The sequence below is a fragment of the Anarhichas minor genome, unplaced genomic scaffold (genome assembly GCF_050575085.1).
Source record: "Anarhichas minor isolate MPS153535 unplaced genomic scaffold, ASM5057508v1 ptg000041l, whole genome shotgun sequence".
Lineage (NCBI taxonomy): Eukaryota > Metazoa > Chordata > Actinopteri > Perciformes > Anarhichadidae > Anarhichas > Anarhichas minor.
The window spans coordinates 7,318,187-7,342,873 of record NW_027466487.1 but is presented as its reverse complement, the minus strand read 5'-3'; the positions used below and the strand labels follow the sequence as shown (position 1 = coordinate 7,342,873).

The 24,687-nt window shown below is 42.9% G+C and overlaps 3 protein-coding genes across 3 annotated transcripts in view; 2 read left to right on the top strand and 1 right to left on the bottom strand.

Annotated features, from left to right (window-relative positions):
- The window catches only part of cadm4 (cell adhesion molecule 4), a 39,888-nt gene extending 29,166 nt beyond the window's left edge, over nt 1-10,722 (top strand). Inside the window, exons 7-9 of the mRNA XM_076109457.1 lie at nt 3,164-3,274; nt 7,497-7,625; nt 8,822-10,722. Of these exons, the coding sequence (XP_075965572.1) occupies nt 3,164-3,274; nt 7,497-7,625; nt 8,822-8,931 (350 nt within the window). The 3' untranslated portion in view covers nt 8,932-10,722. The remainder of the gene's footprint in view (nt 1-3,163; nt 3,275-7,496; nt 7,626-8,821) is intronic.
- A 1,955-nt stretch (nt 10,723-12,677) lies between these two features.
- On the bottom strand, nt 12,678-19,052 carry LOC142969314 (adenosine receptor A1). The gene is made up of 2 exons (XM_076109153.1): nt 14,821-19,052; nt 12,678-14,113 (listed from the first exon to the last, which is right to left on the bottom strand). Exons 1-2 carry the CDS (start codon nt 15,186-15,188, stop codon nt 13,249-13,251), a joined length of 1,233 nt encoding a protein of 410 aa, XP_075965268.1. The 5' UTR covers nt 15,189-19,052; the 3' UTR covers nt 12,678-13,248.
- On the top strand, nt 17,968-23,687 carry rps19 (ribosomal protein S19). Its single transcript, XM_076109154.1, has 6 exons — nt 17,968-18,047; nt 18,837-18,907; nt 19,486-19,586; nt 20,335-20,518; nt 21,566-21,620; nt 23,633-23,687. The coding sequence occupies exons 2-6, from the start codon at nt 18,837-18,839 to the stop codon at nt 23,663-23,665; spliced, it is 444 nt and encodes a 147-aa protein (XP_075965269.1). The 5' UTR covers nt 17,968-18,047; the 3' UTR covers nt 23,666-23,687.
- The last annotated feature ends 1,000 nt before the right edge of the window (nt 23,688-24,687 follow it).

Sequence of the window (24,687 nt, the reverse complement as noted above, 5' to 3'; positions counted from 1 at the left end):
AAATGTGAGAAATTGTTTTGAACGAATAACAGAGCGCACACACTCGTACACATTGCACACACACACAGCAAATATCTGCGGAATGTGAAATGGATGAGGCCTCTGTTGGTAGTTTCATCTCTGTGCCACCATTGTTAAGGAGAAATTGGATTTTTTTTATTTTTATGTATGTACTGTATATACGCACAGGTGCACGTGAATGTCTGTGCATGTGACTGGGAGGAAAGTGTTGCTGATTGTCTGGTGAAAGCCCGGAGGGCTTCCGTATGTAATTGAACTGAGCTGCTGCACTCAGATGAATCGCCAAGCCAATAAAACCCATTAGAATTGAATTGCATGAGAGAGTGTGGGAGATGGAGAGAAAAAAGTACGAGGGAGGGAGAGCTACAGATGAGGGCATACAAATTTCTTGTTTGCATATATGTAACACACATAAATGCGTGTGTGTGTGTGTGTGTGTGTGAGTGTGTGTATTTTAGTGAAACAGAGCAGGGAAGGGAGCACAGGAAGAATAGAGAGACTAATGGTTTCATAGAAAGTTTCATAGAAAGCATAGGGGAGTGATGGGAAGATGGGCCACGCAGCGAGATAGAGAGGGAAGCTAGGTGACCAGGGATTAGTCTGTGTCTCCTCGGCTGTTGTAATGAGCCGTCAGGATAATTGGAATGAAAAACATAGTCCTCCATTTAATGAAGTGAGACTTTCAAAAAACATGGAATGAGAATGAAAGTGGAAAAAGGTTTGGGGCTAGTGGCAGAGGAAGCTAGACGGAGATAATGCATAGTTCATTTTGGCAGTCTACCTCCACACACGACAATGCACTTCTATTGGCGTCTAAGTGAATGTTGAATGAGTCCTCAGCCAATCAGTGTCGGCCTTGATGGCCTCCGCAGTGGACCCCTGACCAATGTCCAGCATTCAGTGCACTGATTGACAGCTGGAGCCACCACTGCTCTGGGCGAAGCCCTTATAATCAGGAACACCGAACATGAAAGAATAACGGGGCTCATCCAAAATGGCGGCGCAGTATCCTCAGGCGCACTTCTGCGAGAATGAGATACGAGGAGAAAACGTCATTATCCCGAGTGCCGCCACATCCGTCCCTAGAAATAACATGGGCTGTGTGCCTGATTGGCAGCCATATAGTGTTAATGAATAACAATATGATGTCGGGGGAAAAAAGGACGCTATCGGCCAAGAGGACGACAGCTGTATGGCATTCTCCTTAATTAAGTTGAGGAGAGGCAGTGTGGGAACGTAGTCGCAGAGGAGTGAAACCAGAGAGGCAGCCGAAGGGAGGAGGAGGGAGGGGTGCAAATGAGGGGCGGAGAGTTTGATAGAAGAAGAACAAGGAAAAAAGAAGTGAGGGATGACGGCGGAACGATAAGAAGAAGTTGAACATAGTGAGAAAGAACAATTTTTAGGTCATTCGTGAAAGCCAAGAGAAATTAATCAGCGTCCAGTTAATTAGTGCGGCAACCCCGGCCATTAATCCTCGGGCTCAAGTGACAACCACGTGCACGCATGCTGGTATCCACACGCACATGCAACATATATGCACTCAAACAGGAGAGCGGCAACAGAAGCACATACGTCTATTAGTGTCACTTTCTCTCCATCTGGTCCAGTTTCTTTTCCTTTTCCCCCTCTCTCTCTCACTTTACTTCACAGAAAACTCTTCTCATCTCTTTGTCTTTCCCGCAAAATACACTACACATCATGTAATATTTCTTCGCAGAGAGAAGAAGACCAAGGCTTCAAAAATTCAGGAGGGGAGGAGAGGTATAGTGCTGACATAAGAAGAGTGCAAAAAGAGATTGATGATCTCAGGGCCACTGGGAGAAAGGGAGAGAAGAGACAGAGCAATACTTACCAATAAATTACTCCTGAGCAGAAAGGGCAGTGTGTGTGTGTGTGTGTGTGTGTGTGTGTGTGTGTGTGTGTGTGTGTGTGTGTGTGTGTGTGTGTGTGTGTGTGTGTGTGTGTGTGTGTGTGTGTGTGTGTGTGTGTGTGTGTGTGTGTGTGTGCTTGTACTGTATTCCTCATGTTTGCCTTTGTGGGTGTGTTGTATGTGACTTTGCATAGCCAATTATGCATATGTGTGTAAAAGTGCACAAACATGTGGTCTGGGTATGTGTGTGCACAAGCTTGCATGTATTTCAAAACAAGCTGTGTGTGCATGTGCGTGTGTGTGTGTGTGTGTCCTGAGACTTGGAGTGCATTGACTACCTCGCATATTGCGGTTTTATAGAGATTGTTTGATGAAGTGGCATGTTATTCACTCTTAAAGTGCTGATGCACTCATAGACACACATTCACACCCACTCTTCCATCTCCCTTTTAGTTCTTGTCAGCCATTATTTTTTGGTCTTTAACGCCAATATGAACTTGTCTCTTTCTACCTCTCTACCTACCATTGTGTCTCAGCCATTGATTCGGAGAATGTGTCACGATCCAAGCTATTGTTCTGCATTGAATGAGACAGTCCCTGCATGGCACTGCTCCATTGGGAATGCATCTGTCACAGACAATGTCTCTGTCTCTCCTGCCATTGTGCCATAGAAAATGTGTCAGTGATAGAGAATGTGTTTTCCTATATATTCCTTTTGCCTCGTAGATGAATGTCAGTCTGCCAGGTATGATTCCCTTCAGCCTTCTGTTTTCAAGCATGTCTTCACCATTGTAAACGTCTTCTTTAACCCCCACAGCTGGCACACAGGCCTGCCAGAGAACATCATTAGTCCTTGTCCTTATCGCTTGTCAGGGGTTGAGATCGATTCCATTTTGCACACACGGCCAATTTAGGAAAATAATTAGTAACATTTGTCTCTGGTATCGAAATGGCATCGGCCTCAGTTGCTGATCAGCGTGTTTGAAATAAGTCTTTCCTGCAGTTCTCGTACATCTTCTCCTCCTTCTCAAAACTCATTGGAAGAAACTCAGAGTCTCTGAGACTACGTCCAATGATTATCGAGCAGGATGCTGAGGTAGAGCAGCCAAAAAACTCAATTAATATTCACAGTAATAAAGCATGTGTCTTGTTTTATAGGCTGTAGTAACTTTGCTTTGAAACCCTGCAACGCCTTTGTTGAAATGTCACTGCATGTCGTAGATAATAGCATTTGTGTATGTGTGTGTTATCCCATTCCCTGTCTGTCTGTAGATAATGTGTCAGTCACTACCACGGTCCCTCCCACTCCCACCACCCAACCAATCACCTCCCATCCCGCCACCCCAACCCTCCTAACACCCATCTTCGCTCCGGACCCACAAGGTAACACACACACATCTTTTTATTCTGCCTCTGCTACCTTCCATCTCTCTCCTCGTCCTTCCCTGCTCTCCTTTGGTGTCTTTCCCTACCCTAGTCATTTGATAACTCTCGGGTGGCCTGGAAACACACACACACACACACACACACACATACACACTTCCTCTGCTGCAACCTTCCTTTGCCCTGCATCTACATGAGCGTACGTGCCTGCAGACGCTTTGGTGTGCACCGAGCACAACCTCCCACTCTCTCCCTTTTTCTTATCACTGGCTGTTTGATGCTCCCCACACACACATTGCCCAGTCAGCGTTTATGTACGTGTGTGTGTGCGCACGTATGTGTGCGTGGTCTTTGGTGGGTCTTTTGATGCTTGGTGGGCACTGTTAATGAATCTGCATTAAGAGTTTAAGGAACTGGAAACGACTGACACTGGCCTCTGCAGGGCCAGGGAGATGCTACACAAACACATTTATCTGCAAAGACACACACAAACACACAAACACGCACGTATTCTGCCAGAGAGGAAGATCAGGGATCAAGGTGTGTCTAGTCGTATTCTCCCTCATGATGATGTTACACAGTAGGGGAGGGAAAGTCTGCTTGGCTATGGAGGGTGGAAAGGGTCACGGAGGATAAGACACACGCACATACACTCATTTGATTATTAGTCCCACAAGTGTGTATGTATGTGCCCGTGTGGCTCCTAACACACAGGCGTGCACGTGTATGGACATCTGTGTGCTCATCCTGCGACTGCAAATGCACAAGTCAATGCGTAAAATGATAAAACATCATGAATGACAATACAGCTAAAACAAAAACAATTAATAATAGACAAATATTATTGCCTATAATCATTAATAGCCTGCCTATTATTATCATAGTTTCATTGATTGATTACTGGAAGAAAAAAAAAACATGACTGAAAGCAAATGGAGTTATATCCTATTGTTTTGTGCATCAAGCCCATTGTTCATAATTTCAGAGAAGCATTTAATGGACAGATTAGACGGTTCCATTATGATGTAAGGCTGGAATATACAGTTAGTTGATAGAGAACCTGTGAACCCTTTGCTGGATTTGGCTTAATGTTCAATGCCGTACCGTTAATCAGGCTCCTTTTCTCTGTAGCATTGTGGAAAATCAGTTTTTAAACCAGAAAAACACATTGGGGAAAAAGTTTAGTTGTTACGAGCTCATAACAACTAAACGTTGATAGAATGCTCGGATGCTGAGTAGAGTTTTAGTTCATCTTAAACTTTATCTCAAATTTTCTACAATAAAAAACAAGTTAGCCGACAAACCTTTAAGGAATGATGTCCTCATGCAGCATGATGTAAAAATATAACGAGACAATGGTGTTTTAGAAGCTGAAGAAAACGTGCTTGAGGCTGGATTTGACTTGCCGACATTGGGCTCTGTAGACCTGCACATTACTGCTACGCCAAGCGCCAACACTGAGCATAATTTCTGCCATATAAAAAAAACGGAAGCTCTTGAAGCGATAAAAAAAGGTTGTTAAAAATGAAAGCTACATAAATGACCAAAACAGGAAAAGAAACAACAATAATGAGTCATATAGGCTGTTAATGTGTCCCACATTTAGATAAACAGCTGTTTTTTCTCCTGCCACGGTAATAACAGTGTTCATTTGCTTTTAGCAGCTGAAGCCTGGTTTAAGAGTCAAACGTGTGCACATGCACTCGCAGGATGCGCACACAGACAGATACACACACGGCAGTGTGTTAGGAGTAGTGATGCACCGTTGTGAACTGCAGTCCTAATACCGCTACCTGGGCTTTGGGTATCGGCAGACAGCGAGTACCGATCTCATACCAGTGTTTAATTAACAAGCTGTATGCCTCACTGTGTGGAAGTGACCGGGATCCTTCTTTTATGTATAACGCAACCTCAGGCTTGAATTAGAAATTACTTTTCTAACTTCGTAAAACAAAATATATCAAATAAATACATAGAAATAATTTTAAGGAATTGTTATTTACTAAAATAATGGTGTCTGATACCAGATCAGCCCATTGTCAACGGCACCCGATCGGACTGATACGTACGTCCTGTCCTCTCTGACCTTTTGGCCCATAGCATGGCACTACTTTGCTAGTGTGTGTGTGTGTGTGTGTGTGTGTGTGTGCGTGTAAAACTGCACACCCATCCACTGTTTTCCCTCTCTTCATATCTACAGAATATATTGATCTCATACATAGACTCACACAAACACACTCACTGGCATCTCTTCTTCTCCTCCTCCTTTCTTTCCATACATCCGTCTCCTGTCTGTTGCTTAAAAGGAGAGATGAAGCGAAGGGAGCGGCAGAATCCTTCCATTGCCGCTGCCGCCGTCTGTGGCAGGTGGAGGTTGTTCACCTGCTGGGCGCGTGTGGAGATGTCATAAAGAGTCATAGGAAAAGCAGCTGGTTGAACAATTCAGTGAACGCTTAGTCGATGTTGATGTATCATCTGAGGGGCTCCTCGGAGAAACGCCGCACTGTACTGTCATACATTTCCTGTGGAGCTTTGGGCTGCGGTGGATTAAAAACAAGGGTGGTGTGAGGTAAAAGTATAGTGCTTGAGTCCTTCCTTTTTTATCCCCTGTGAAATATTGCTGCTTGATCCAATCACAGTTGAAACACACGTGTCTCGTGTGCCTACAGATGCACCGATGTCTCACAGATTTGATCCCATACACACGCAGCGACACATGATCATACACACATGCAGGAATATGATGCACTCACAGTCACAGTGTCCAATGGGACGCTTGTCCATGAAATGCATGTGCAAGAATGCACCCTCTTTTCTTCAGCTGTCAATCACTGCTCCACGCCCTTCTCTTCCTTTCCTTTGCCTCCTCTTTCTCTCCTGATCTCTGTGTTAGCACTCAATTAATGATTCATGTTTTAATTCGGCTCTGTCAAGGTCCAAGAACTGCATCAATAACTCCACGTCCTTGCCTCCTATTTGGCGTTTCCAGCTTTTATACTACATCCACTCAGCCCCATCACAAAGAAAATAACTTTTGTTATTGTAAGTGACTCAGATACTGCAAATACGGACTCAAAGAGCTGTTTTTTTTGCAGTACAGATACCTGAGTTCCTACTACACCAACCATTTACTTCTCTGTTTCTATGTCACCTACTTTTGTTGTTGCAGACAGTATTTACTAGTGAAACTGTACATACATGCTTGGCCTTAAGCCTGCTTTATAATGTATGTTAGCGCTGTGACTAACAGTTAATCTGTTGATCATTTTTTCAAGTGATCAATTCATTGTTTAGTTCTCAAAATGTCAAAAAAAACTGTCATCACAAATTACCAGAGCTCGCAGACGATGTCTTAAGATTGGTTGTTTTGTCTGACCAACAGTCTCGAAGCTCAAATTATTCAATTTAAAGTGACAAAACACAAAGAAAAAGCTGCATATCCTCATTTATGAAGCTGGAACCAGTGAATATTTAGCATTTTTTCTTTTCTTGATTTTTTCTTCAACAATTAATCAATTACTAGAATAATTTTTTGTTTAATTTTGACTAATCGTTTCAACACAATCTACACTTCTTTTCAATATTCCTCCATTTTTCTCTTAGTATCTGTTCTTTACTTATGCAGTGTAAAGTTGGTAAAAGGTGAGGTTGACATGAATAATTCCTTACCACTGCTGCAATTTTATAAATGTCACAGAATTTAGCTTGCTTTTTTATCCTTTCATCTCTCTTCACTCAGTTTTTTTGATTTCATTTCCCAGGGCTGCACTACTCAGGGTGTGAGCACACTCAAAGTTTCCCTCATTCAAAATGCATTGTGGTCTTGACAGGTGCTTGGCTGAAGTGGGTTTTTAGAGGTTATTTTTTCATTCACTTTCCTCATTTCTGCACCTTCTTCTCACCCATTTGGACTGTCTGGCGTTCTGTGCAGTGGGGGGTGATGAAAGGTGATAATGCAAGTTGGTTGGAAGATATTGACTTCTGTTTTCTCCTGTCTTGCTCCCTGTACTCTCCCACGTTGCTGTTTTAATGTGCTTTCTTTCTCTCCCTTTTATATCTTTTTTTTCTTTCCAACATCTCTCTTGCTTTCATTTTTGATCCAGTTCTCTCTTACTCTCTATTTCTTTGCCTGCGCTTCTCTCTCCTTTCATCTCCATATTCTCCTTGATATACCCCCACCCTCCACCCACACCCACTATTTGTCTCTTTTGTTCCTTCTCAGATCCCGGTGCAGTGGTGGAGACTCACAGTGCAGTACCATATGCAGTGATAGGTGGCGTTCTGGCACTGCTGGTTTTCACCGTCATCTGTGTCCTCATCGTCACCATCTGGTGCTCTGTTCGACAGAAAGGTAACGCACACAAAAGTTTCTTTCACAAGCAAGCGGACATGTCTGGCAATCATAGTATTTTTATCACATCTTTCACAGGCGCATTTTTCTCATTTGCGCCACTCTCTGGCATAACAAGCTGTGAAAAAAAAATCATTGCAGGCCCGTTACACCCAGAATCCTTGAAAATAATCTCTTAAACTGAGGTGTAAAATTGTCAGTGCAAAGCAGACAGGATGGGATGCTCCTCTCTTCAGGCGGGCGCTGTCCGTGATGGACGACCTTGGCCAGAATAGCAGAAGAGTCAGGGTGGGGTGGGAAATGTAGGTGTGGTCCCCGTGTTTTATGACTATATCTTAGTGTATCAAGGCCCATCTATTAAAAGCAGCCTCCCTGCATTCCCTATCTTTTTAAGTGCCCCTGTTTTGGCAGCCTTCAACTGTGCGCCCCAGCTGCCAAGAAATCATCCAGGGGCAGTGTAGCAACCAGCTATTACTTACCCTATAGCCAGACAAGCCGCCAGTCAGCATTCAGTATGGCCTGACTGCCAATCAGCACATAGACAGGACCATTACAACCAAGCCATGTTGAGACGGAGCCATTAAGGCTTTGTCTTCGGCCCGCCGTGACTGGCAGCATGCCAGTCAACTTCGGTAAGGAGAATTAGAGTGTCACTCACTCCTGGAGTGAGGGGACACTCAAGCAGGAAGATGACTTGAGCAGTTCTTGCGCTCTCTGTAACCTGTACTGCACCGAGTCATTAATCATACGGACCTGAGGGATGTTAAAATGTGTTTGATGATGGGTTTTGTGAGTGACGCAAACGTGCCATGGTTCTCTTGCACCTAACCTTCCCTCCGTCCTTTTTTCTGCCAATCTCTCCTCCTTCCCTCTCTTCTGTTCTCTATTATCTTCTCCACCTGCCCCTCCTCTTCTGCCTCTTCTATTCACACATCCATCTCCTACCTTTAATTTCCGCTGGTATAGGCTCCTACCGTACACGAGAGCCTATTCTTGCTTGGTATTGACCTAACAATCAGTTAACTAATGAATTAATCAGTCACAGGTATGGAACTCAATAATATTGGCGCTGGTTGGTTTGATAATGCTGCATGGCGCTGCAGTGTTCATGACGCTTTGCCACCTAACCTTCCCCCTCCAATCTCCCTCTTGGTCTCTCTCTCTCTCTCTCTCTCTCTCTCTCTCTTTTCATTCAGGTTCCTATCTTACCCATGAGGCCAGTGGGTTGGATGAACATGGTGAGGTGCAGGAGGCTTTCCTCAATGGGAACGACGCCAGCCAGGGCAAGAAGGAGTACCTACTGTAGCCCCTCCCTATCCCCTCCTCTTCTGACCTCATCCCCCCATCCCTCCCTCTCCCTGTCTCTCACCTTATATACAGTATACACACACAACACACTTCTATACAAAGCGCCATAACAGGCGGCCTTCTGAAAACGACTGTATACAGATACTGCACATAGCCGATCCATCCCGCTCCATCCCACTTCATGTCCTCCATGCACACACACACTCACACACACACACACCAGTGACAGACTGAGAAAAAGAGAGCCTATAGACCCACCAGCTATTAACGACTGTGCCATATACTGTAAGTCGGAGAAACTGGGGAAAATGGAGAGCAAGAGAGTCGGGGAGAGGGTGAATGTAGACAATAATGAAATGATGCCATAATTGTTTTTGATCGAGAGGGAAGCAGGGAGCACAAAGAAAATCGGCACTCTGCCCGTGCAGCCGCCAAAGTGGAAGGGGAATTAGGGGCAGATGACTGCTATAGTTCCATGCCTTCAGAAAAGCATCTATTTTACAAAGCTCAATCTATAACTGATGGAGACAGTGGGAGCAACTTGTGAGGAGGGGTGGGGGGGGGGGGGGGGGAGGGGTGAGCAGGAGCTATTGAGAGCTAGAAGATTGAAATTTTGAAAATTGCCAGAGCATTTTTGCCATAGAGCAACTCATTTATAATTCTCTAACAACACTGGAGTGTCTCAGCCCAGAGTCCCGGGCGGTATCCAGACTTTATGGACAAGCTAACTGTCCTGTTTTGCTATCCCAGCAAGGTGGCCTTCCAATAAGTTGTGATTCCAATGATTTTATATCCTCTCGCTGCAACAGTGAGGAGAATGGTTCTCTTTTCTTTTAATTAACTCTCCATCTCCTCCTTCCTCTCTGTTCACCTGTTACCATCCTCTCCTTTATATCTCTCTTTCTCTCTGTCTGTCCCCCTCTATCGCTCCTCCTTTGTTGGCTCCTATTAATGAAAGGATTAGTGTTGGGCTGCGTTCCTGACAAAGAAGAAAGGAATATGACTTGCTATGGCATTAAAGAAGAGCTTAATTATTTTAGAATGTCATTAAGAGAATAAAAAGGTTTAAAAGTCTTCATAAGAAGGGCAAGGGGAGTGAATGAATGAGGAAATAAAATGGGTGGGTATTTTTTTCTGAATGCTACCACACATGCAGATACATGCACACATCCATACGTACAGTAAACATGTTGACAGAACACGTATACATATCTCTGAACTACTTATTTGTATAAAAAAAGAACAGAAACATAAATTAAATGACTCTTTTAAGAAAAAAAAAATGTTTACTATTGAAACGCATTGTGAAGCGAATATACTAACACAGAATATTAGCCTATAGAGGTGCAAAGCCGAACAAACCACTGTCCAGTGATCTTTAAAGAAAATAAAGAAAAGAATAAAAAAAAAATGTCATTTGTCTTTATGAGAAACAAGAGGTCTTATGAATTTTTTATTAATTATTATTATTATTTGAACAATTATGATTGTTGTTAATGTTATTATTATTATTACTGCCGTTGTTCTTATTATACTTGTAAATGTTAAAGAAATGTACACTTCCCATGGTTTGTTTTTGGTTCTACTGTAGAGAAATTGCTGTCTTTTTTCACTCTTACCTTTCCTCTCTCTCCTGGTCTTTCTCTCTCTTCGTCTTCTGTGCCTAGTCGTCTTTTCTCCTGTCTTTCACTCTTGTTTATTTTGGAGTCCATGTGTAATTGTTGATATATAGCTAACTATTCTTTATAGGGGAAAGATACAAAGCACGACAAAATTAAAAAGAATTCAAAAATAACCTCTGGGATCAGACTGGTTTTTGGGTGTGTTTACTGTGTAATTAGCAGGTGGTGTTTTTGAAATCCTGTGAAAGGAGAACAGGAGATGGAGCGTATGATTCGATCAATGGGGAATAGCGGAGTTATATAGCGGGGAAGATAAAGATGAAGGAAATTGAGCCAGCTGTAACTGGCAGCTCATTCAGAATAAATAGAATAAACTAAACAGAAGGTTCTGTGGTGCCGCTAATGAATCATAAGAACAGATAGCGGGGAAGAAAGGGTGACAAGAGGGTTGAGTCGGATGCATACAGAAAAATATGACTCTGCCATTAACTTCCACACAATCAATACCCGATTCTGTCGGGAAGCACTCAACGTGTCCATCTGTGCACAGGGCTAGATTTGAAAGCCGCCGGAGGTCGCCGGGTGATAGATCGATGCGTTTCTCTTCCATCGATGGCAAGGCTCCACGGTCGCCTGTCATAAAGACAGATTGTCAAACGGCAATCAAAGTAATGGACTTGCCAGGCGCTACCAGCATGAGTTGACACTCCGGACAACAAACATTTCACACGCATATACACACAAGTAGACACCAGACATATCTTCAGTTTATGATGACGAGATGACGCAAAAGTAGCGGTGGAAGCTGCTGCTATCGGGCCAACCGTGGTCGATGAGTCATAAAGCCAGAATATTGTCCATTTAAATGTCTTCAAAAGCGTATGTCCTTCAAACAGAGGTTTCACGTGTTGCTTTCCTGTGCGATTCTCAGCACTCTGGTTGTGTTGTTGGCTGCTTTATAGGCTATTGTTATTTGTGCTTCTCCTCACAGGACAAAAAAAAAGTTTCTAGTTCAAACACTTTTTGTGTGTTTTCTACAAAGAAAGATTTCAATCAAATCCTATTTCACAGGAAGGATTGTAGGGTAGATGCTGACGGCGTCACTGCTACGGCCATTATCTACAACAATGATACAATTGAGCTGCTAGACCTTGTGATAATCAGACCACCACTGTGAACATAGATGACGATTATCGAATCAATAGACATAAGCAAGAATGACATTGGGACGAGCCAGATAACAGTTGGTCGTATTCCTCCCCAGTTTATGATATACAGGGAATGTGGCATAACCTCGCCAGTAATGACAGCAAGAAGTCTATGAATAACTCACGTGGCTGCTCCCTGATGCTAGTTTGACCGTTTAACCTCCTGGAACAGGTTCACGTTAGATAATTCCCGCTTTATGACCCTTTTATGACGGTCATATTTCATTTCTACGAGTTGCAGCAGGACATCCAAACACAAACTCTTTATAATTCTGCTGGCTACATGGTGGATTAGACACAGTCTTATCCATCTGTAAAATCAACCCTGATGACCTGAGGATGGTGAACGCAGCTTATGTTCACCGGTCTTAGCATTTTGACCCAAGCGAGGCAAGCGGGAGTGTACAGCATGGCAGCAGAGCATGCGGCATTGATTGAGGTGGTTGAGTGTGTCGAGGCCCACAATCAGGAAGCAGAGAGCTTTCAGGCAGAGAGAACAATTGAATGGGCAGACGCCAGGGAAGCTGGGGAAAATCTTTTTATCCAGATTTCTCTATCAATAATGTATTCCAGTCAGGATTTTTTTTTTTGTTGTTTTTTTGTTCGACATACTGTAGCTACTCTGTGTATTCTTTGAGAACATACAAAGGAGATGGAAAGCAGAAAGTAACATAACGAGTCTGAGAATAAATGGAAAATAGACACAAGATCTGTGGCAAGAGCTGGAAAGTAGTCAGTAGACGAAAATTGCGAGCAACAAATCCAAACCCTGCGAGTAAGGGAGAGAAACGAAGAAGAAGATGAAGAAGAAGAAGAAAGGGAGAGAAGGGGGAAAAACAAAGAGAAATGTCATGTCAATGTCCCATGCAGAAAGAGATGGATTTCAACAACGCGGTTCAAGATGAACAATCCAATTAGAGTGAGCAAGGCCCTTTTTATTACACGAGTGCATCACGATGTATTTACAAGTTTAATCAAAACAGCCATGGAGATTGTGTCATAACCTGGTTAATGATGTTTTCCCTACGATGCTGCATCCTCTCTGGACCACATTTTTACAGAATGTTTAATTAAACACTGTCACAAGTATCTACATCACTGGTGGTTGGCTTAGCAGAGACTTAGAACGGGCTTAGAACACGACCCACAGGAAGAGCAGTCAAAGAAAACAGACATCTGTGATCAGGATAGTAGTCATCACCGAGAGACTTCATTTTCTCACTGACATTTGGTGTGGGACCTGATAATTAACTGGCCTTTTCATTTACAAGTTATTCATGGCTTCTGTGCGCAAGGTTGCTGATTAGTTAACAGGCAAACAAGAAACAGGAATATGCTATGCCTATATTTATTCTTCTTTAGTCCACAAGCTGTTTCAAACACTTGCTTTTTCTCAGGCACACAAAACACGGAAGGAACATTGCTTTGAAGATGATGACAAGTGTATGTGGAAAACAACAGCCCGCTTCTTCAATTATGAAGAATTCAGACCTCTGGGAACACTTTGGCTTTAAGTGAGTGTTTGGCTGAAGACCATGGAGCTGCCTGCACTGCCTGCAGTGCCTCACACAGAGCCATACGGACAGATTTCCCTCTGGATGCTGCTGGAGGGGGAAGGTGGGCAACAGAAAGGGGAAAGGATGCCCTGTCTTCTCCAACTTGTTTCTTGGGAGGAGTGAAGAGAATCTGGGGCACGAGGCTGTACAGCTGGAAGAGGAACCCGGTAACTGCATGAGCCCAGGCAGGAAGATTGGTGTTGGGGGTAAAAAGCAAGAGGGCATGGATAATGTGGAGCGGCAGGCACAGCAGAACTAAAAGTGAAAGGGACAAAGCCAGGGAACGGACCCGGTAGGAGTCATGTTTAGGGGGGTCTGCATGACTAAAAGGAGTCTTCCTGGGCTTGATGCATAGCAGGTCAAGGTAGATGACCAGCAGGCAAAGCAAGGGGAGCATGAACACTGTCATCCCATGAACATAGACGAGGAACTGTGGGCTGAGAATGATGTCAGGGGCACACACTCCCCAGTGGCTGCTGTGAATCTCAGCGTAGGTGAAGTTGGTCATGTCTTCCACGTAAAACTTTGACAGGAAGCCGCCGTATGGAAGGTACTTCCCGATGACCTTGCGGTCATGGTGGTACTTAGGGGGCGGGGAAGGGGTAAGATAGGGTAAAGAGGTCGTCCAGTTGCCATACAGCCCGAGGCCAGCTGTGCCCGGATCAGTCCCGCGACTTCTCCAGGTGTCGAGGATGTCCGAACCGATGAACTGGGCGAAGGAGGACAGAACGGAGCCCACCCAGCAGAGCAGAACCACGCAGAGAGCTCGTTGACGGGTCATCACTGAGGAGTACCTGGCATTCAAAAACATGTGGACATATTAAAGAATGAAATGAGCACGAGCAGTTTCTACAATCCTGCACTGCCTCGGCGCTCGCTTCTCAATGACACCAAGATGTCACAATGCCGAAATAGAAATTATTTTCTGACTTCTGTAGGAAATCTGCTTCTGAACGAGGTGTACACTAACTGGTTCAAAAAAATATGTAAAACTGTCTCTCTTCCGCTGAAGGCTGGATTTGTAGGTCACTGTCTATCAAATATCAAAGAGCCTCAGAGCCTATTGATATTTACTCACCCCTGTTTCTCTCAGAAGGCTAGTATAAGCAGTGTGTGATAAAAAGCTACCTTATGATCACTGAGCAGCCTATATCGATGTAACAGCACGCCATACAGAGGCACATCTTGACATGTTTGCTGCTTTTTTTTTATCATATTGATTTTCTTGCTTTATTGTTGAAAGCATGCTTGAAAGTGTTGACTCTTGCCACCCACATATCCCCCCTCACCCACACATCTAGAAGATACTATTAAAACAGTGTACATCATTGTAATTTACAGTATGTAATGCTTTATTATATTTGAAAGGAATATCGTATGTATTATATATAAGGTATGTAATCGGTACTATCTTAACATTTGACATTTACTATTAAATTTTGATTGCACTGATTTGTATCCTTACTCTGCTTAAACTCATTTAACCCTCTTCCAGACTCACCTGTCCGCCAAGTGATGCTGCAGGTGGGCATCCAGCATTAGGGCCATTAACAGGAACATGGTAAACTGCCTGACCAGCAGGGGGCAACACACCAAGGTTATGCACGTGTACAGACACTGTGGGGTTCGCAGGTTGAGCAACATGTTCACGGGGATCCCGAGTGCACCCCCTACAGCACCCACCCAGCCCAAGCACAGCCGAAGACAGCATGAGACGCTCCCGGGTTGGAGCCTGACCCCCTGGGTTCCCTCCTGGACGTCGGCCGCTCTACCACTGCCACTGACAGCTATGCACAACCTCACACTCACCACAATTACAGATACTGATAGGATGCACTGGCACAGAGAGTACAGCCACATGAATTCCATGTCTGGGGGAGATAAAAAAAGGGAGAGAGACAGACTGAGAAAGGCAAAGGATACAGTTTAAAATGTCATTACTGATAATGATGTGAAAGAGCAAAAGAAATGCATCGATGCTTATGCAAATACAGCCTTGTTCACTCCCACTTTAGTTGCCGCTCCTGCCCTATGTTCCCACCTGGCTCTTTCAGCAGACTGCCCCTGCAGCGTTAACTTACATTGTCAAAGTAATGGTCAAACTTAGAGAAGGACAAAGAATAGAGGGAATACAAATGAGAACGGAGTGACAAAGGGTGGGGGAAATTTGAAGTTAAACATAGGGGTGAGGGACGGAATATTAAAAACACACAGCAAGAGAGGCAGAAAGCACAGATGTGGAAGGATAGAAAATGTGATGAAAGTTTATGCTCGTGGCAGAGAGACGGGCAGGGGGAGCGTAGATATTTTGATAGGTATTGGAGAGCTGTAAACGTGCCTGGAGAGTGAAAAGGTCAGGCCAGACCAGACTTGACAGAACTTCTCCACTGAGGATGTGAGCACCATGCAAACACAGAGCAACAAGCACCAAGCTGGGTGGCAACATAGTGTTAACACTCTCTATCTCTCCTCTTTTGCTGGTCTTTGTTTTGCCTCTGTTCTCCCTCCGGCCCACCATGCATCATTCGCACACTCACACTCTCTGAAACCCAAATAGGCCTAGACAGTTATGCGTAAATACTTGAACACTCGCACTCAATCACACAAGCGCACACTCTCCCGAGTGAGTAATTTCCAGCAAATTGTTTAAAAAATGATTGACAGCTAATTTTAGTGCATTTTCAAACAAAATAGTCTTGCATGAAGTGGAACGGGTGGATATGGAAATAACAGATTTGCCAGAGCAATATGACACCTGTCCATTCCACGTAATTAGTTTGACCTTTTCAGAACATTCGGTGTTAGTCGTCCATTTCCCATAATAATCGTGACTGGCTGAAATAACCTCTTTATACATCTTCATAATCACTTTACACAGTAGTCTCCTGTCTCACCACTTGAAGGGCCTCAGCAAAATTGATTTAGTGAAGTAATTAATGGAGTTTAATCCACCTCGTGTGAGTTTTCAATTCAAATTGGTGGCTGGTCACTCCCAGTGTTATTAATTGCCTCAATTATTCAATCAAGCTCCTTGAAACAACATCCAAGATATAGGGCCAAGCCTTTCAGCATGGTCAGGGCTTTTGAGAGTGTTGAAAAGTCAGTGGTGCCTGGATGTTGATGTGGTATCAAAGAAGTAAATTATGGATAAAAAAAAAGGTACAGTTACCTGTTGTGAAGCCCAATGATGACACAGATAGTTTATACAAAGCTCTGTAATCTATCCTCTGGATGACTTTGCTGCCTTTTTATTTCCCTCCAGGATCTCTATCCCTCACTCTCTCACTCAGTCTAAACTGTCTGCCCCCACTGACAGAGTATAAACCTGATTCATAAACCTCTGCTTATCCACCTGCCTTCTATCTCTCTCTCCTGTCTCTGCAAACATATCAATTGTGTCAATGTTGGAGCATGCTGCCCTTTCCATCGGAGATGTGCAAAGGGCAACACCACCACTGCCAGCTGGGGAAAATGTAAATATGGCACATATGCACATATGAGCATGGACAAATACGCAGAAATAAGTTTTATTCTTTGCACCGATTTGTTTTTTTTTTTGCTCATTTGCTGAGATTCCTCACATTTCCTCTTAATTGGAGAGAGACACGGGAAAATAAGAGGTGACGCTTAACTCCGAAGGTAATTTGCTTTTTGATGGAGTGGATTTGAGCTGGAGGTGATAAAGATGAGCGACGACATTACAGTCTTATTTAGGCATCGTTCCATGAAACAAAATAAGCAGACAACAACGGTGTATGAAATATGGCTTGGGTACCTGCAGGGGGAATACTTGCCTTCAATCAAGAATCTACCTTTAGGCTTATACTTTACATTATCCATGTTATTCCTGTGATCTTATGTAGATCATTCAATAATGCGCTCCAGCAAACAGAGAAATGTATAAAATTCCACTGACAACTAGAGACAAAGCCTGGAGCCACTCTATTGAAAATCGGTTAAGAATTTAATTTTGCGTCCTCAAACTGTTCACTTTATTTTTTAAATGCAAATCAGCTTCATTGAACTGCAGGGCTGACAGTTATGGCCTGGAGAATGTGCATATATCTCCAAAAAATCACCCAAGCATATCATACTACAAATCATTCTCCCACGGTCTGCCAAAACGGCCAAACTCCAGGCACGGCACACTGAGCCCAATTTAGCCCCACATAAACAAACCCAAAATACAAATCAAATACAGAGAATTGCAAAGTAACCTCTGCCTGCTGCAATTTTAAATACAACATCAGAATGTTTGTTGGTTGATTATGGAAGTGGGGACCTGAGGAGGAGAGGAAGGGGGAATACAGATTACCCAAGCAGAACCATGATTCGTAAACACTGTTGGATTGAATGTTTCCTCTCCGTGTACCAGTTTAAATACAACCTATACTTGTGGCACCAGAATGTGCCTGTCTCAAAGCTGTTTGCCTCTCGTTTAAAAAAAGCATATCTAAAAATCTAGATGTATTCAAGGTAATAAGACAACAAAAGCTATATTTCAGTGAATGTGAAAGATTAACAAATTTGGTCTGTGCTGTGCCTCTCGTTTTTTTTGTGCCCTCGAAGTTTTGCTCATTCACTATTATCATGTGTTCGGGAAATGTGATGAGCGGCAGCGATGCGAAAAACAACGCTCAAGTCTCGCGTAATGGCACGAGATTTGCCCGTTTTAACATCACTTGGAAACCCCGTTCCACCCTCTTCCCTTCGCTGTCCACAAGCAAGGTAAAGCGCTAGATTTCTTCCTCTGTTACGTGACAATAAATTGCTTAAAATCTAAAGCATTTCCCCAGAAGCGTGGTCATATAGGATATGAGGTACAGATTAACAAATTGGTTGAGCTTTACGCGAGGTTGTTGGACGTTTTTATTTCATTTTACAACGATTTTACTAGAATGAAGCGGTTACACTGTAGCTCTGTTTGTAATGGCTGCCCCCATGCTACCGCGTTGTGGCCTGCTAGCTAGTGGCTAGCTGGCCCGATTTAGATTTTTATTTCTTGCCGAAATGTGTACATTACCTAAATATATATCACTACGACGGGTAACCTCACTGTGATCAAAGCTAAGTGGTTAGAAATGGCCAGTATCCACGACTAAATTGGGCTCATCTTGTAACGGGTCCGTGAAAGTTAGCTTGTTAAGTAGCGCTTATTTCCTTGCTACAAGCTACGCGTGTAACCAAGATCTCGACACGTATATCGGCACATAATTGTTGGTTTGGTGCTTATATTGTTAAATTGGCATTTCGGTTCTAGTAATCACGTTAGTAGTTAAGCAGAGCACACCACACATCTTAGTCGGATGTGATAACTCCGAAAAACTGATGTCGTTAAGCCTCTCGCATGTTATGTGTAATGTTAGCTTACAACACCCTATTTCATCCGCACAGTGAATAGCATCCCGTAAAGAACAGAGAAGCTGTTGCGTTACTTAATGAGTAACCAGCTCAGTCTATTCCAGTGTGTCTGTACTGTTTTTAATATCACTGAAACGTGTCTCCCATCTTATTCAGATGCCGGGTGTCACGGTGAAAGACGTAAACCAGCAGGAGTTTGTCCGTGCCCTGTCGGCCTTCCTGAAGAAGTGAGTAAATGTTTTCTACACGCTTATTATTGGCATTTGGGCAACATATTGTAAATGTAGTTTTCAGTGGACTTGGTTTCCCCCAGCATGTAAAGTGGATTAGAATTGAAAGTTTTGATTAGAACTTGGCTGGATATTGTATCTAAAGCAGCAACACTATATAGTCATTGTATAAACGGAATGTCTCGCTGAAAACAAATGTATAAAGTCAAAAATATAGCCTGTACTAAGAGGCAACTCCACAAAATATCTTGTAACTTGTTGCTATTAGCTCATCTATGGTGCAGTGCTTGTGTTAACATAGTTGTGAATGAGAAATATCACTTTTACATGTTTATGCTAAAGTATGTGTTTTGATATATTATTGGCTTTATACTTGCAAAGGTTTAATTGCACTTAAAATAACGAGTGTAGTTGCCATCAACTTGAGTAACTGTTGATCTTCACCTCACCTGGTTCACTTGACTGTCTCCACTGAGTCCTCTTCTGTTGTGATCGTGCTGTGTATGTTGAGAGCTCCTCCATAGTTGGTCCTTTAGTGGTTTAGTACACGCTGACACTTCCCTCCTTGTCTCCAGGTCAGGAAAGCTGAAGGTGCCTGACTGGGTGGACCTCGTCAAGCTGGGTAAGCACAAGGAGCTGGCCCCCAGTGACGAGAACTGGTTCTACATCAGAGCCGGTAAGTCCAAAGATTTGTTTATTTGATCAATCTGTCCATTTCCTCTTTGATACTAGAAATACAACATTTAATTCACATGCTGGTGTTGGAAGCTTCTGTTGCCTCCCTGACTGACTCTGCATTTGATGTCACTAGAGGGATGTTTAGAAGTTCACATGGTAGTGGCTGTCTGAGTGCAGCGTGGGCTTATTTGCTCCAAAAATGTCAGCACAACCCCTGCTGTGATTTGATACCCAATTGAATGGTGACTTTTTGAATGCCTTTCCAATCTCTGGAATGATTGACAGCCTATGTAAAGAACATACCTTGATTTAACGGTTCACATCCCTGGTGATGTCTAGTCATGCACGTAGTTTTGGTGTTTGTTACTTTGTCTGCCATTGAGACATGACGCCTAATGACTACAGATGACAGTACCAGGGCTTATATTCCAAAATATTTTTGCATTCAGACTTTTTTAGATGGTGCATGAAAAGCAAAAGATTCTGATGGGAAGATAATTTATATGTGTGATTAAGACTCACTGCTTGGTGATGTACAAGTTGTTCAGAGTTTCTTTATCCTCCAATGCCTTGCTTACGAAATATGAAACTGCACTACTAATTAAATTTCCTGTCCTGATTTCTTACTGAGGATGCAAGTCCATTCCCCCAAAATACTCTCTTTTACCATGTTGAGAGCACACTTGAGTCGAAGCAACAGTTACTGACGCTGCATCATAACACCATCACCTCCTCTGCTCCCACAGCATCCACAGTCCGCCATCTGTACCTCCGTGGAGGTGCTGGTGTCGGTTCCATGACCAAGATCTATGGAAGTCGCCAGAGGAACGGTGTGTGCCCTGCCCATTACAGTGTAGGATCCAAGAACGTGGCCCGTAAGGTGCTGCAGTCCCTCGAGCTGCTGAAGATGGTTGAGAAGGATCCCAATGGGTGAGTCCCTCATTTCATTGTATCCACTAGATAGGATCTGGCATTAAAAGGTAGACATGTTGATTATTTCTTTGTTGCAAGTAGGCTGAGTGGCAATTTAGTGTTCAGACATGATTGTGTTCAGCATGGCCTTGAAGAGGTTTTGTGTTTTTTAATCTGAGCCGTGTATACGTTACCGCGCCACATTCCTTGTATGTGTAACGTACTTGCCAATCAACCTTTTCTGATTAGGGCTGCAACAATCAATTACATTTAAAACCATTTTGAAAATGGTTGTTAGTTAATTTCATATTTGATAAATTGGGCTACGTTATGAGATTAAGTCTCACAGACAACAGACCGAAGGTATTTCTGTCTGTTGGTTTTTAATTTAACCTTTAATCAGGTAATTAATTTATTTTTGTTGTTGTAAAAGTGTTAAACGAAAGGATACGGGCTAAGTTTTGTTTTTTTAAATGCAAGAATACATTTTCTTTTTCTCTGATTAATCAGCGTAATAAACGGATAAATTAATTATCAAACTAGTTGTAAGTCAGTATGTATAATATTAGTTTAGACGTGCATGATGTGGTGGGTTTTTTTGGCTTAATGTGGGCATGGAATAGTTAACATCCCGCTCTACACATGCAGTCACTCACGCTGGCAATACTGCGATGTTTCTTTCTGCAGAAGCGTGATGTAAAACAGACCATTAATGCAACGCTGATGACTGACTTCTCTAAATTCAAACGCTTGAATTTCTCTCTGCGAGTGCAATAAAGATGTAATCTCGCTGTTGTGGGATTGATTAGCTTGTTTTTTTTATTTAGTTAAAACGGGAACAGTTTCCATTTAGAATTGCTTTTGTTTCGAGGTTGATGAGTGATTTTGCCAACGTGTGTGGACGGTACATCAATATGTGGCTTTTCCTAACTTTAATACTGCGGTCAATGTGGCATTAAGTAGTTATTGGAGGTGTAAGCATTTTTGTATTGATTTTTGACTAGGTTGTGTATTCTATTATGTTCCCTTATTTTCCTGTTTAATTTCTTTCTCTATTTCTTTCAGTGGTCGCAGACTTACCGCCCAGGGAACCAGAGATCTCGATAGAATTGCTGGTCAGGTGAGAAACTAACCTGTCTTCAATAATTATCTTGAACTTCAAAAAAGTAACGTAATTATGCGAGTACTTTAGATCTGGAAAAAAGTCTGAGCCAAATCATATGTAGAGTCATAACTTTTCCTGTTTGCTGCAGTGTACTGATCAAAGTACATATGAATGAGTAATTAATGCTATTGTAGTAGTGTACCCAAAAACGCATGAAACGCTCGCTTGCTGTTATCTGCATTTCTACATACGTCTTTAAACTTTTCTGTGGTACACAGATGATGTTTAGATTCCTGACAAACTGAGCATGACTGAAAATAAAATACAGGTTGACAAACAGTGGGAGGGGTTTGGAATCTGGTTGTGAAATAAATGTTTTTTAAAAGATGTTTATTACCCGAGGACAATGTAATTCCGAGTGTGTGCATCTGAAACGGGACGAATCCATTTACTGATCTGTATGAATACTAATGAGCGATACGGTTTGTAATACACTGAACCTGTGTCTTGCTTCAAATCCTTACACGCACTATTGTACTTATGGTGTTGTAACACAAAACAGATTTGCCGTCCAGTTACACCTTCAACGTGCCTTTGCTTTCGGTTCAGCTTTGTAACCCTTGTACAAAAAAAGGTCAAATTGCAAATTGAGCCACACCGACCCTCATGCAGGACATTGAGAGATTAACCTGGTTCTGTCAAGTGAGTTATGTGTAGTCTGATTGTGGCCTTAGTTGTGTTATTGTTGCAGTAATGGCATTTCCTAAATGCAGCTGAGGTCTCTGGTAACGGTAAAGACAATCTTCCTAAATCCACCAGACCCTTCTCCTCCTCCCTTTACTTGTTTCCTACTGTCTCAATAATGAAAAACAAGAAGGGGAGTTGACTTGCCACTGCTTTGAATGGTAACCATTGTGCTGTGGAGTTTTAGTATGTATGCTACAGCCTGGTCTAACCTACTGCTAGAATTTAAATGCTCCCGAGCTGTTGAACGAATATCCTCGCAGCCTGATTCTGGCAAGGCAAAGGTTGTTTTTTGGTGACTGCGTTTGTCACACTGGCATTTTATGTGACGCTAAGACTCACTCCGGGCTGTGCCGCAAGCGTGTGTGTGATCACACAAATGCCATCCCTTTGCTTTGATGCGACACCTTGTCTGTTATGGGACTACACAGCCCCGGTGTCACTTCGGCATGCACGGCTTGTCCTTGGGCAAATTTTCCTCTGCCAGCCAAGTGAGTTATGAGTCTTGTGTGGCACGCTACTGGCATTGTTTGTTCGCCTTCACTTAAAAACAAATCGCAGTTGGGTCTTGTCAAAAATCATCGGAGAGGCAGCAGTGTTGTGATAATCCAAGGGTAAAGGGGGTAAACATGTGGAGGGAATTTCATGCTTGGCAAGTTTGCCGTATGGCACCAGTTTTCTCCCTGTTTACCCATGCTAATGAGCAGCATGCAGATGAGCAGACCTGGGCCCCGCCTACCTGCTGCACAGACTGGCACGAAGCATGTTGATGTGGCTCTGCTGCCTCCTCACGAGTCCCCTCTCTGGGTTGTAGTTTCTGACGGCTTTTTAAGAGATTGAAGCTTTCTCCTCTTGAAAGCGGAGCAGTCTGCATGTCATTTCGGTAGACTACTCGTGGTGTTTTTGGCGGCAACTAAAACAGAAAACGGTCTCTCCTCGTGACTGTGTCCCCAAACTCAAGTCTCCATGAAATTGCATTTTGATAGCATCTTCCTTCCTTAAGTTGCACATTTCCTGTTCAAAGTCAATATTGTGGTACGACATTTAGAAGTAAAGAAAATGGAATATTAAGCAGATGGGAAGTTTTCTTTGATCGCTATTGATACAAACGCTAAGGCAGCATGATGAACCATTACAATACCTTTTATTATTTTTATTTTTCACAGCAAGTAATTGGATTTTGTTTTGAAGACGACAAAAGTTTGAACGGCACTGCAGCACCTCGTCTGCTCTTCGACTTAATTTATGAATATGCCTCATGATGTTTTTATGTTTTTCCACAGGTCGCAGCTGCAAACAAGAAAACTGTTCAATAAATCTTTTTTGGAGAAAGTCAAACACTGTGTGCTCTTTGTTTCCAACGCATGTGAAGATGATCCTTAAGGCTTTAATGGTCTGCTCAGTATTTCTGAAGTACTCGCAATTGCTTGATTGCGTCTATGGTCTCATATTTCTTGCAATTGTTCGAGTTGAGCCAATTTTACCTGCAAGGGAGGGGAATTTAAAAGGTCGAGATGGTTGACCTGATCAGCTGCTTTCCGCAAAAGTACGATCACTTGAGGAAAGCAACCTACTGCTTCAAATTATCCTCCGCCGGGATCTGTGTGTGTGGTTTAAATAGGCCGTTTATTAGCCACAAAAACCAGGCCAGCTCATGTAATTTAGTCTAAAGGGCAGCTAATGACCACTGGTTGTAGTTTCAGATCCTCATATCCTCTACGCAGCAAAAGCTCACTACAGGGTGCAGTTTCATTAAGCGGGCTGAACAGCTCCTACGAAGCCTTTTCAGTCTGAGCCAATACATACAGACCCTCAGTCACAAAACACACAGCTGTTAAGCTTTCGTCCTGCCACTGTGTTAGTGCATCACATGTAGTCTACAGGTTGATCTGTGATGACAACCATGGATAATGGTTCAGTTAATAAAGGCAGATTCAATTCCCTTAAGCATCAACATTGACGGTTCAATAGCTGGTAAGGAATGATGTCATGATCTCGCAGTTTAATTCAGGGCCACAGTGCCACCTAGAGACCGAAACGGCCAACATCAGGTTCTTTAATCAACTTGACCATAATATTTAACAAACACTACCTTTCACTATTTTCACCATCACTGCCAACATAACTTGGATATTTGGGAAAACGGTGTCACGAGAAATGAACAGTTTGTGTGGGCGGTTTGTAACAGTCGGCCTTTACTGCTACTTCAGGAACTTCTTCATTTATCTCATTAAATAAACTTTAAAAGTAATTGGTCTATAGTTTATAATCTAAAATCTTTTCTAAAATGTCTGTTAAATATTGGGTTTTCAGTTTGGTTGAGCTAAAACAATGTCTT